Source organism: Uloborus diversus, chromosome 10, assembly GCF_026930045.1.
Source record: "Uloborus diversus isolate 005 chromosome 10, Udiv.v.3.1, whole genome shotgun sequence".
NCBI classification, from domain to species: Eukaryota; Metazoa; Arthropoda; class Arachnida; order Araneae; family Uloboridae; genus Uloborus; species Uloborus diversus.
Window position 1 is genome coordinate 8,509,473 of NC_072740.1, and position 13,575 is coordinate 8,523,047.

Below are 13,575 nucleotides of genomic sequence, written 5' to 3' on the forward strand. Positions count from 1 at the left end.
AGCTTTATATTTGGAACAATAAGAAAGATAAATCGTAATCGACTGTCGTCTGCGTATTTCGCATGATTTAAATTGCTGGAAAATGACCAGAAAATCACGACTATTTAAACTTTTTAACTGTTGCATCTTGTGTTTGTTAACAAATAAATGTTTGTAATTATTTTAAGCAAGGCTTTTAAAATAATTTTCATTTTCATTGTTTGCTTTGCTTTTGAGATAAATCGGGAATTGGGATGGTTGTCAAGTTTTGGCGCGTGTAATTTTTTTTTGGGAATATTGCTTTTTCGTCAAGCATGGGGAGGGATCAGAATTATAAAAAAGATACAGAAGAAAAAGTCATGATGGCTACAACATACTAGTTTCCTTAATGTCAACAGATGCATTTCAACCTAGTTTAAGATTTTTAGGAATAAATATTTCTAGAATATGTCTATGTAAGTCGTTAGAACTACTTTTAGCGTTGTTTTCTTCCCCATTTTAGTCATATGTGTGTGTGTAGTTTTTTTTTTTGAGCAATCACGATTGCTTATTGCTTTCATTTGACTGTTTTTGACGTTCCTTTGATTTTTCCCACCGCCACCCTCTGCACCATCACCGTGGACAGGCGGGCTCCTCACGATGCTGCACCTATAGCGAAAGCCGTCTCCATCCATGTCCTACACACACGCGCATACATACACAACTACACACACACGCGCACACACAAACACACACACAAACACATACACCTACACACATATACACCTACACACACAAACACACACGCAGACATACACACACATACACACAACTACCCACACATTCATGCCTGCACACAGACACAAACACATATGCCGACATACACATACATACACACACATACACACACACAACTACCCACACATTCCTGCCTGCACTCAGACACAAACACATGCCTACACACATACACATACCCCCCACACACATACACATACCCCCCCACACACATACACATACCCCCCCCCACACTTATGCCAGCACACAGACACAAACACACATATCCCCTACACACAAACACACATACCCCCCCCCCCCACACACAAACACACACGCCTACATACACACACTCGTGATTGCGAAAACATATTTTGAATTCAAGATGTCAAAATTCAAATTAATTTTTTTTTAAAATCTCTTTTCAATTTGGCAATTGTTGGTGATATTTTGAGAGTTAATTATTGAATCACATTAAAATTGCCAATAATAGGGAAATAACTTTGAAATTGGTGTAAAAGGAAGTCATGTGATGCACTCATCAGCTCGTTTCGATTTCACTTTGAACTGCATTTTTCTGCTGAAATTTGAGAAATTCGTGCAGAAGCCCAAAAGAAAAAAAAATCTTTCCAGTCTTTAGAATTCCTCAAAAATCTGCTACGGGCGTCGCTGCCTTGCGCTGTTTCTTCCACCGGGATTACAGTTTTTATATGTTACTAGCCGCCTTCGGCGCCCGGCTCGACCTCGCTTGCAGCAAGTTTATGTAGCACCCCCGTTTCCAGGAAGTACCCCCTGAGACAGCTTTCAGTGAACGAATTTAAATTGGCATTTTTGAGAGGTAAATTACATTCCTTAAAAAAAAAAGTCATTGCATTAATAACGCGCTTTACTGTAGCAAGCCATTTGAATTATTTTTCCTTGCGCATCGAAAAACGCGCTTCATTACGCCACTCGAAAAACATTCGTTTTTTTTTCTGCGTGACCTTCCTGTCTGCGAGTTTCTTCCACTTCGATGGGGAAAAGCGAAACTGTTTGAAGGGGAAAGTAACTAAAAGTGATTCTGAAAACAGAACCAAGAGGGGAAAAAAAATAACGTTTTTGATTAATATCTCCGCTAATTAAAGCGCACAATTATAACACTTAGCTAAACATGTAGCCAGGAAAATTACGAATCTATTGATACTTGTATCGATGCTCACTTTGTATTGTTCATCAGGAGTAGCGGTGACATAGATAGTAACATACAAAGATATTCAGCTTGTAATATGAAAGATTCTTAGCACTACAGTAATTACTCAACTGACAAAGCAAATCAGTTTTTTACGAAAAAACTCGTTAACTGTAGCAAATGTGCATTAGGTAACTCTGAAAATTCGAAACTTGTCTGAAACTAGGTTTGAAAAAACTACCTGATGAGATTGTGAAGGAAAGTTATAAGGTATTGTTTAAACGTTTAGGCAAAGTTGTTCATAAAAACGGTGAAAATATTGACCTGTGCACATTAATGTAAAATAAATACATTTTTATACTGATTTTATTTATTTATTTATTTATTTTTAATTAACCTTTGATACGTTTCTCGGTAATTCTACAAGTATAAATTAGTCAACTGTCTTGAGTGTTTATTGTAAAAAATTTCAAACCAAAACTGGTTCGAGGGAAAATTGTATAATCATCTCGTGAATTCAAACTTGAGTAGTTTCATGAAATATTACTAAATAGAAAAGTTTTTTTAGAGGAATATATTGAATCCCCCCCCCCCAAAAAAAGAAAGAATGCAGCTTTCAAAATACTCTCTAATTGCTTCAATTGCACAATTGGTGCACTGATTTTGCATTTAGATTTTTTAATTTGGGGTTAACATACCTCAGGTGTGCCACAAAATGTTGTTGTCGTGTCTTTTTCGGCAAGACCTTCTTTACTCAAGCCAAAATCTGTTAATACTACATGGCCCTAAAAAAATTGCAATAAAATTAACTACACGTACTGAAAATAAATCATTAAAAAGAAAACTGAAAAAAATGTTACTTACCTTGTAATCTAATAATATATTTTCTGGCTTCAGATCCCTGTAGAAGAAGTATAAATAAGAACTTTTTACACACAAAATAATTGTGAAATTCTACATTATGAAAAGGAAATAATAAGTAGTTAAAAAATATTAACTGCATTTTACGGAGGAAGTAGACATAATGTAAGTATGCATACATACGAAAGGGAACCAAAAAAGCTCTTTTATTAAAATAAAGTTTGTTCTTTTTATTTACAAAAATCAAACTCCATTGAAGTATTCTTCATTAACGCTGATGCATTTGTCCGAACTTTTATTCCACTAAACTAAACAATTTAAAAATCCTATCTTTTTTTTATGCCTGACAACGCGTCTGTAGTATTTTGCTCCACCACAACAATGTCGACAATACGTCCCTAAAGAACTTTTTTCATTCTGGAGAATAAAAAAAGTCATAGGAAATTTACCCCCCCCCCCCAAGGGGAATAAGGCTTAGATCATTAAGAATTATCTCTCAACACTGTTAAAAGTACAGGTTGCGTTTGGCACCTTTCAGGGGGGAAACACTTGTTCACCAGCCAGCGACACCCAATACGGAGCAGAAATCGCACCTTTTACTAGGGTGAAAAATGGGCACCTTTTAAAAGACAGACAGCGGGGGTGAAAAGAAGGAACCTTCGGAGAGATAAATGGCACCCTTAACTGATTTCTACAGTAGATCCTCTTCCCCCCTCCCCCGTATTGTGTGCGTTTTTTGAATATTATTGTGTTTATTGTTTGGGTTTATGATATGCAATGTCTTGGTACGTTTTTCACATTGAATTGATTTTGGATTAAAACTTGTCATTTAAGGCTTTTGATCACATTTCAGACTTTCCAACATAATTTAGAAGAGTTTATGACTTCAATTCCTCTATCCGAGTTGTAACCCTTGGATTGTTCAGTAGTTTTAAATAATATTGACATTTACTACAGCATGGTACCAAAAATTAGGCATTTATGGATAATTTACAGGCACAGCCAAAAATATTCAGTTATATTACAATCACGGAAAAATCAAATCGTTTCATAAATTGTAGGCGTTTCATAAACGTTCAAAATATTTTAATCAAGAGTAACATATAGATACGTATATATGGTTCGACATTTGAATATCATATTTGAACATAAGTAATCTAAAAAAAGCACTTTATTTTCTTTTTTAAATAGAAACTTATTTGACATTAAAAATAAAAACAAATTTTTATCATCCTACATAATAAAAAGCATTGGAAACAGAAATTAGAAAGAAAAAAAAATAATAAACGCGTCTAGACACTGCATTCTTTTTTTGAAATAACACCAACGAAATATTTTCACGTGATGAGTCATGGCATAAAACACACAGAGATTTCTTTTCAAAGCGTTTTTTTTTTCTTCTTTTGCTACTAGTCCAGTCAATAGATACATTTTACCTTGCAAAAAATGGGGTCAAAGATTTTATTTTTTTAATTTGTACATATTGGTGCCGACATGGAAAAACCAAGTTATCCAACACGAAAGACCCCGGGAGAACTTTTGGGGGCCGAAAAACCACAAAAATTTATGACTTTTTTTGTTTTTTCCAAAATATCTCCGAAATGGTTCAACTTAGAAAAAAGTTTTAAATGTAAGGTTTAAAGAACATAAAATTTCCTACAACTTACGTATTTACAACTTTTTTGTAGCACAAATAACAAGCTTGCTATAGCTCTTTGAAAATAGGCAGTTTTCCTCCACTCCGAAAAAAAAAGCTTTCACACCGAAAGCAAGGCGTCATAATTATTAGAACTTGAATAGAAACTTTAGTTTCAGAGAGTTTATCGACAGTTAGAGTAGTTTGAGTTTCTTGCTCCAACCCCCCCCCCCCACCGCTAGACACAGAGTAGCATTTCTGGCTGACAGATTAGTTCCCACTAGACTCCAAAAACAAACGATGTATTATGAAACTGAAATACATATATACACATTCATTTAAAGCACATACGACAATGCAATAATTAAAAAAAAACCTTCCCCACTGCTCACGAACTAACTTTTCTGATCTGACAGAGGTAGTCTTCATCAGACTCCAATAATAGATGATAAATTGCTATTTATAACTGGATTACACAATATGTACATTCATTTGAGGGATGTAATTCGTACATACTAGTCTAATTATTGCAAATAAAGATGCGATTTTTAAGTATTAATGTGAAGGAAAGAATATTAGGCAGCTAATAAACAAACAATCAACACAGTCATGCATCCTATGCTCTAATACAATAATAATAATAAACCCTCCCCCACCGCTCACGAACTAATATTTCTAGTCTGACAGAGGTAGTCTTCAGTCAGACTCCAATAACATATGATTTATATTGCAGTTTGTAATTGAATTACATAATCTTCTCATTCATTTAAAGCACATAATTCGTACCATCTATTCTATTACAAGTGAAAATGCAATATTCGAAAATATAAATGTGAATGAATAAATATTAGAGTGATAATAAGCAAACAATAGATATAATAATGCATAAATAAAGGTACAATAGCAATACGTAATGAACACTTTGAAAAAATTCTGCAGAAACTGACTTTTTGAGGCCTGAAAAACTCAAAAGAATTACCATTCAAAATGAAAATCCAACTGTAGAAGCTTAATACAGATTAATTACAGACAGAATAATACAGATCTAAATTACAGAGAGATTCATTCGACCTTAAAGCAAATAGAGAAAGCACAACAAAATACGCTGTTTATCTTCTTCGAAGCCGTTTTGAAGGTCCAGGTTCTCCCGGTTCAGAATCTGTAGAGGGTAGAAAGAAGCTTGGTTCTTTAATTATTCATCTCCTTGTTGCGGTAATTCTAAAAGCTCCTGGAACAAATCATCTTCTTCAGCAGTCTCATCCAAAGATGAAATTTCTGCAACATTTTTACAATTGGTGCCACTGCAGTGTTTGCACGTGCTGGAGCATTTTAAACCTGCCTTATGACAAGAACAGGCTCTAGTGCAATTTTTCTTGCAGGTACAAGGTACAATTTTCAAAAGATTCTGAGTAACTGAATCTCTTTTCGTGTCAACATGCATTAAATCTTGCGTTCTGCGTTCCCAGTCCCACTTCTCTGGATCAATTATGTTGCTCAACTAACTTTGAATTTGGTGGTAGAACCGATATGAGTGATAAATTCCCCCCCCCCTCTCCGCACGTTGGAGGTAGCCCTTCAAGATTTATCTTAGCCCTGTACTAGTTTTATAAAAAGATTAAATTGCAAAGTATCCAAAGATAGGTTCAAACACTTTACGTCACCTGTGTATAATATTTGCAAAATGTTTTCTCCGGCTGCAGCTAAGGCATCACGATGACAGATTGGGTCCCTAAATTCTTCAATAGCTTCCTTAATTTCAGGAGTTTTTTTTCTTTGTTGACTATTTTGTACAACTTAATTTTGCCTTGGCCAAAGATTGCCGAAGTCGTATCATACCCACTAAACGCATGGATGAAAAGAATATTGCTGGGGTCAAACTTAAAAGATTTAGTGGGGGAAAAAAACAAATCACAAGTACTCCCTCTTTCAGGTTTTAAAAGGAACAAGTTGCTGAAAGGCTGTCCTAAAGCTGTCATCAGCACCAACAGATCTATATCCTCTAGCCCACTATAACAAACTTTTCAATTTATTTTGCCTTTGAAAGAGCAGTAAGTAAGTCGGCATCATCTTGAGTCTGCCTGACTTCAATCTCACACTCTTCGAAATATGTCTCAAGAAGTTGAATAAGACGATTCTTGTTGTTATAATTTGCCAGAAATCTTTCTTGAGGAATTTAGTTGACATGTTAGGTTCAACCATTACTTCAAGGGAAGAGATTGATTGCTCATTGATATAGCATTTTTGACAGGCAGTGTGAATTGTCACTTCTTTTAAGAACTTCAAAAAAACGCTGATGTTCTTCATTTTGCCGTTTTGCGCTGCATCTTTGAAGATTTTATATTCCCTTTTCCTTCACAATCTTTATTTCGCATTCACGCAAACTGATTTTGCAAATAATAATAATAATAATAATAATAATAATAATAATAATAATAAAACACCTTGGTCAGGCGTATTCAGTTCTAGGGAAAAAAATTGTAATACAGAACACACAAATTGATAAAACATATCTGGCTCAAACGCTGAAGTGACCAACATAAGTAGCTATTGAGTCGCTTCATCTCATTTGGAGAAAAAAGGGGGGATGGAATGGGGGTGTTTTGTTTAAGTTAAAGGGAACGGAAGCATTTACCCTCAGTTATGAAAGATAAATGATTTCCAAGGTCAGACTGCCGGCGTTTCTCCTTTTTTCCTCCGTTATCCGATGCGCTTTCACGCACTTCGCTGAGGGGGTTCAGAAAAAGTGTGACTTTCAAGAAGCTGTAACTCGCTTGCTTTTCATGCTACAAAAATGTTGTAATGACAAAAGTTGAAGGAAATTTAATCCTCTTTAACATTTGCATTGGAAGTTTTTTTGTAATTTTAACCATTTTTGAGATATTTTGAAAATATTACAAAAAGTCACAATTTTTGGGGGGTTTTCGGCCCCCAAAACTTCTCCCGAGGTCTTTCGTGTTGGATAACTTGGTTTTTTCATATTGGCACTAGTATACACAAATTTAAAAAATAAAATCTTTGACCCCATTTTTTGTAAGGCAAGCCCGTTTTTTTCTACCTATTGACTGGACTATACGTCTACGCAGCTATTTTATTGAGAAGATAAAGACATTTAGAGTATCAGCTGTAGCAGTTAGTTAAATCATTGCATTTTAATCCCGCTTACTTATTAATTATTTCGTATAGCTAACAATAAACATTTCTGGGGAAAATCCGCGAGGCCGCTGACGCGACAAACAAGTAACACCATATATTATTACACATGATAGAAAAAGCCATACATCACTATGTTAAAACGGTTAACTATAAACAATAAGTAATACTCAGTTTAATTTGTTGAAACACAACTCTGAAAACACTAAAAGCCTAATGGAAAGCCTTAAATGTTACACCATGATTAAAAGCTTGTACTTACGCAAGTTTTTGAAGGTTTGTCACAGAAATGTTGAATTTTAATCCAGATTCGTTGTCTAATCAAATGTGAAAATTTAATGTACCAACAACTTCGTTGCAGCATCGTCGTCCGCCATTAAAGTGGCTAAACTGAACTTATACCGGAACGCACAGCGCATGTGCGAGCGGGGCACCTTTTCGAAGGAAAAAGATTCAGCTATTGGCTACTGCGTGGGCTGATGGCCTTTCATTACCTTCTTTCATCCACTGAGGTGCTAAAAGATATCGTAACAATATTTCCTATCCTCCATGGCTCCCTGTGGTTCCGTCTTTGCACCCTTAAAGCGGAAATTCGCTCCTATATGGCACCTCTGGTTATAACAGTGAATGGTCTAAGGCAGGGCTGTCCAACTGCAAAGAGCCCACGGTCCAGAATTCCGGTCACCGATCACCTGACGGGCCGCAGTTTGAAGAAGTTGAACAATAACCTCTTACCTCTTATGCAATAACAATTCATAATTGAATTATTGATTATAAAACAATGAAACAGAAGGATTATAAAACAATTTGCTTAAACTTTTTTAATAGGAAAACTGAGGCCGATCTGCCTTCTTTACAAAGGCAGGACTGTCAACATCGATGTTTGTCATAGCAGCAGCAGAAGGTCTATCAATGAACTGTCGGAGAGAGAGCTGTGACGATTCTTGATAAGATTCATAGCCGAAAAAGCACTTTCGCATAAATGTATGCTCCCAAACATGGAAGTGACGAGAGCAAATTCTCAATAGATCCTCACAAAATGTTTTTCAGCGTTTGAACCTAACGGAATCGAAGCACGAGTTAAATATTCTCATTATTCTGAAGTATTTTCAATCAATGCTTTGTACAGTTGAAGCATATATAAATCCAATTCGGCAATGCAGCAAAATATAATTCTTTTTACTTTCGTTTTTAAATAAACAAAAACGTATGCTTTTTTTGAATTAAAAAAAATAGAACTGCCTGCTCTTGAAATTTTTATATTTTATTGGTATTTAGTTAGGATCCCCTAATTAGGGTTTTTACAATTAAAACTGAAACTGACAAAATTCGCTTAGTATCATATCTTCTTTAAAAACTTAAAACAGCTAATAAAAAAAAATACTTACCGATAAATAATACCCTCCGAATGAAGATAGCCCAAAGCACTTGTAATTTCTGCTGCATAAAAACGAGCTCGAGGTTCTTGAAAGTATCTTTCTCTTTGAAGATGAAAAAACAACTGAAATAGGTTATGAAACCTAATTTATCGAAGTATAAAATATATTACATACATTTCTTTGTAGATCACCAATTTTTATGTGAACAAACAAATCTAAAAGCTTTTTTTTTTCACGAAGTATTATACAGGTTGTTTCAAAATTAATAGCGGGGTTTTAGCATGTTATAATATTTATTACACCAAACTTACAGCCACAAGTGATACATCAAATGAAAGAGTAACAAACAGTTTTACATAATAGCCTACAAGTGTTTAATGTGAGTACCATTCGTCACTCGGCACACGTCAAGACGATATGCGAGTTCTTCCCAAACTTTGATGAGTGTCTCATTAGTAATTGCTGCAACAGCTGTTTCAATCCTGTTCCTTAATTCGGGAAGGTCGGCTGGCAGTGGAGGCACATACACACGGTCCTTAATAACCTTCAAAGATAGAAATCACACGGCGTTAGGTCGGGTGACCGTGGAGGCCATGGGAAACAAGCCCTGTCATTAGGCCCCTTACGGCCAATCCAGCGGTCGGGTACAGTTAGGTTAAGCCAATCGCGTACCTCATTATGCCAGTGAGGTGGTGCACCATCTTGCTGAAAGATGAAGTTTTCTGTAAAACACAAAACGCTTTCTATTCTATAGTCGCCATCTTTGCTACAAGCGCTTTCTAGCGGATTGCAGCAGAAACATTCCACGCGCATGCGCACTGATGCCAACAAACAAAACTGTGAGTTTCTCTTTCATTTGATATATCACTTGTGGCTGTAAGTTGGGTGTAATAAATATTATAGCATGTTAAAACCCCGCTATTCATTTTGAAACACCCTGTACTTACTTATTCTGATAAATTCGCCTTTGATAATATTTACTACTACGATTCCATTTCATTTAATTTATGACATTGACTACACTATTATAGTTATAAAAGGATGAAAAATCTTGATAGTTCATATCATAGACGGCTCGTGCACCAAAAAAGTGGGGAGTCAAAAGAAGTGTGTGGGGGTTAGCGGGCGTGGCCCCTGATGCTTTTTGTGTGTGTGTGTGTGTGTAAAATCGGGGAATATTAAAGGTTTTTGACATTACTGATGCTATGACCTCCAAAAAATGAGGAATGTGGCCTTAAAAATCGCTACGGATTGCCTATCCTATGCCAATTCAAAGTTACGTTTTTATGAAATAAGATAAGAAAAGTTCATAGATCTATTTCAAACAAATCTGAGAAGGTTCTTCTGGTAAGACCCCATTGGAGTATGCTGTTCAGTTTTGGTCGCCTTATCTGAGGAAAGATATTTGTGTATTGGAAAGGGTTCAAAGAAGGGTAACTAGACTAGTAAGGGGACTTTCAGATTTAGATTATGATGCCAGACTTAATAGGCTAAATATGTATAGCCTGGAGCAAAGGAGGATCAGAGGGGACATGATTATGATTCAGTTGTTTAAATTTATCAAAATGAATGATGTTAATTGATTAAATTTTTGCATCGAAAGCAGGACGAAGGGTCATTGTTTTAAGCTATTCAAATCTCAGGATAACCTGGAAATAAGGAAAAACTACTACTTTAGTAGGGTTTTGGACACTTGGAACAGCTTACCGGAAGAGGTGGTAATGAGCAAGGGGGTGGATAGCTTTAAGAGGGCCATTGATCTTCATTAAGGACTAATAAATTGACTAGGACCAGCCCAGCTAGGCCAAGAACCTATTGCTGGTCGTCGTATTTGTATTTATTTTGAATTTTTACTTTAGTGAAATAAATCAATTCACCCTACAAAAAATCATTTTTCAATCGATCATTAGTTTTTAATTGTGAAGAGTGAGGGGGCAAGGCCCCTTCCCTTCTCCCACGGCCCCTTTTGAAAGTGAGGGGGTGATTGCCCACCCCTTATACGAGACGACTATGGTTCGTATTTCATAATAAAATTGATGAAAATTCTTCGAGTACATGCTATAGAGATTCGTAACTGATGTTGGTGCTCATATGACACACATATTCAATATGCACCGCAACAAGTTATGCTATCAGTTCTTAGCTTTAATTCTTACCGCGTGGTCGTCAGCGTGATATGCATGCCTCGGCAATTTCGAATTCTTGCATCGTTTCATCTTTCAGTAATCTTTACAGATTTTGTGGTTAAATCGAAAGTAAACGAAGGGTTTTTATTCAGTTAATTAAAAAGAATTTCGCGAAAAAAAAATGCATAGCCATCACCTACAGTTGATGATACCCTCAAAGTAGCACGCATTACACAGTATGCAAAACACGAATATATTAATTCACCGAACAAAATCCATATACTTCATCCGTGTTAAGGGGGTCCGGGACACAAAAATCCTCAAATTTTGCAATTTTTTTTTATAATTTGAAAAATTGCTACGTTTTTTTCTGCTTAAGACGACGTTTGAATCTTGTTTCTACCTTAAATAGAACGAAAGTTATAGTTATTTTTGTTGCATGCATCTAACGAATGTGTACATAACTTTAAAACTTTAAACGCGTTTTTCTCCATGATGCATTTTTTCCCGATTTCTTGCATTCAAACTCTTATAAGTCAGGAACCGATAGAGATAAAGTAATGAAACTTGGAGCATATCTTTTTCAAGCAATTTACTTTAATTTTTATTCGGCGAATTAAAAAAAAACGTTTACTGCAAAAATTATGATTTTTTTTAAAAAAAGTATCTTCGAATTTTTCGCAATTTTTCTTCAAATATTTTTTATTTTTTATTGAATCAACATTTTTAAAATCGCCGAATAAAAATTAAAGCTTAGATATTTGTGCATACTTTTTTGAAAAAAAATTGAAAATTGACCAACAATATTTTGAGTTATAGCAATTTAAAGCAACCCCATTTTTTTGAAAAAAACTAATTAAATTTAAATAAAAAAATAATTTTTTTTCATATTTATGTTATGATTTTGTTTATTAAATAAATGACGAATCAGTTCAAAAAATTTCAAAACTCTAAAGTACATAATAAAAAAAATTTCAAAATGTGTCCCGGACCCCCTTAAGTGTTTTTACGAGAAAATGTGATTATTTTACTGCATTTTGAAATCGCTACTTTGAATATGATCGCCGTAAATGTTTGAAGGAGGGTCGAAGGTAGAAACAGAATTTATTACCTTTAACGAAAAACAGTGAAAAAGTAAGAGTCAGTTTCAAATGCTCCAGCTTTATGGTGATCACATTTAAGTACCTTGGTTTTCTCATTTCTGAGATCAACCGGACTTATTTAGCCTATGTCGAGGTAGGAGCATTTCCCGGAAAGTAAGACTACTTTTTAGTGGGCAGTTGAAAATTTTATGTTCAGGACAGTTCATTATTTTTTTGGTATGTTTTAAAGACATGCTGTTTTGAAACTAAACCGGCACCATCACGTATACTATATGGAATTTACAGGGTGCTCCAAAATGAATTGTCGGTTTTTAAAAGGGAATTACAAAAAAATGATGAAACATATTAAACTCATTCATGAAAGCGCGAAGATTTTTTTCACATTAAATTTTACACTTTTATGTGGTACAAAGTGTTACCAGCACATAGTGTTGTATATCTTTTCCCCCAATAAAGGAAAATCACGCGGTCTGGGTAGAAGATATGTTCTCAATATGTCACCTTCCACTGCAACCACATGTCTCGTCAGACGCACGAAATTAGCGGTGCATTCAAAGTCTTTATTCAAATATTTTTCACATTTATCGAAAACGACCCTCTTGTTCCAAAGAATATACCATTTTCAGGCTTAGTGAAAGGAGAAACCATTGCACACGCTTCCGCTAACACACCAAAGAGGGATCCTTCTTGTGGCAAACGAACGAATCAATTTTCCCGCGCATGTATCACGTGCAACAATAGGAAGCCGCAGCGCCATCTATGATCCGAATTTTGTATTACAAGCACTGCAACAAATTCCTGACAAAGCAGGTTCATAATCCGCTAGAAGGAATTTAATATCCGTCACTGATCTCTTATAATTCCATGTTGAAACCATCAGTCCATTTTATTGGAACACCTGGTACATGAGAAGGTCAAATAAAATTGAAAATATGCATATACTACCTACTTGAAATATGCTTGTGATACTTACCTCTCCTCCGTTTACATAATCCAAGACGAAATAAAGTTTGTCTGGTGTCTGGAATGCATAATGTAGACCTACGAGAAACGGATGGTGCAGATTTTTCAATAAGACATTTCTTTCACTCATAACGTGATTTTTTTCATTCCTCTTTAAGATCATTTTCTTCTGTAATACCTGTAGCAAAAAAAGGAACTATTTCACGCATCATGCAGCACTAATGTTTTATACGAATACAATTATTTCGACTGTTACAAACTACGTTCGTAATGGAAATTTGAGAGAAGTGGATTGGGGTGATTTTTTTTTTTTAAGTGAAGCCTAGAATGACAATTTGTCAAAACATTACACGAACGTTTGGTATGCAGAAGAAACCGCACGTAGAAAAACAAATGATCTAAAACAAATCCAATATCTATTTTATGTAAGGTAAGGAAAGGAATGAATTAATTTAAG

At 35.2% G+C, this 13,575-nt stretch overlaps 1 protein-coding gene across 1 annotated transcript in view; it reads right to left on the reverse strand.

The window, feature by feature from the left end:
• LOC129231598 (serine/threonine-protein kinase Sgk2-like) overlaps window positions 1–13,575 on the reverse strand; it is a 76,279-nt gene that overhangs the window by 16,705 nt on the left and 45,999 nt on the right. The window contains 4 exon segments of the mRNA XM_054865957.1: window positions 2,599–2,685; window positions 2,765–2,801; window positions 8,936–9,048; window positions 13,129–13,296. Of these exon segments, the coding sequence (XP_054721932.1) occupies window positions 2,599–2,685; window positions 2,765–2,801; window positions 8,936–9,048; window positions 13,129–13,296 (405 nt within the window).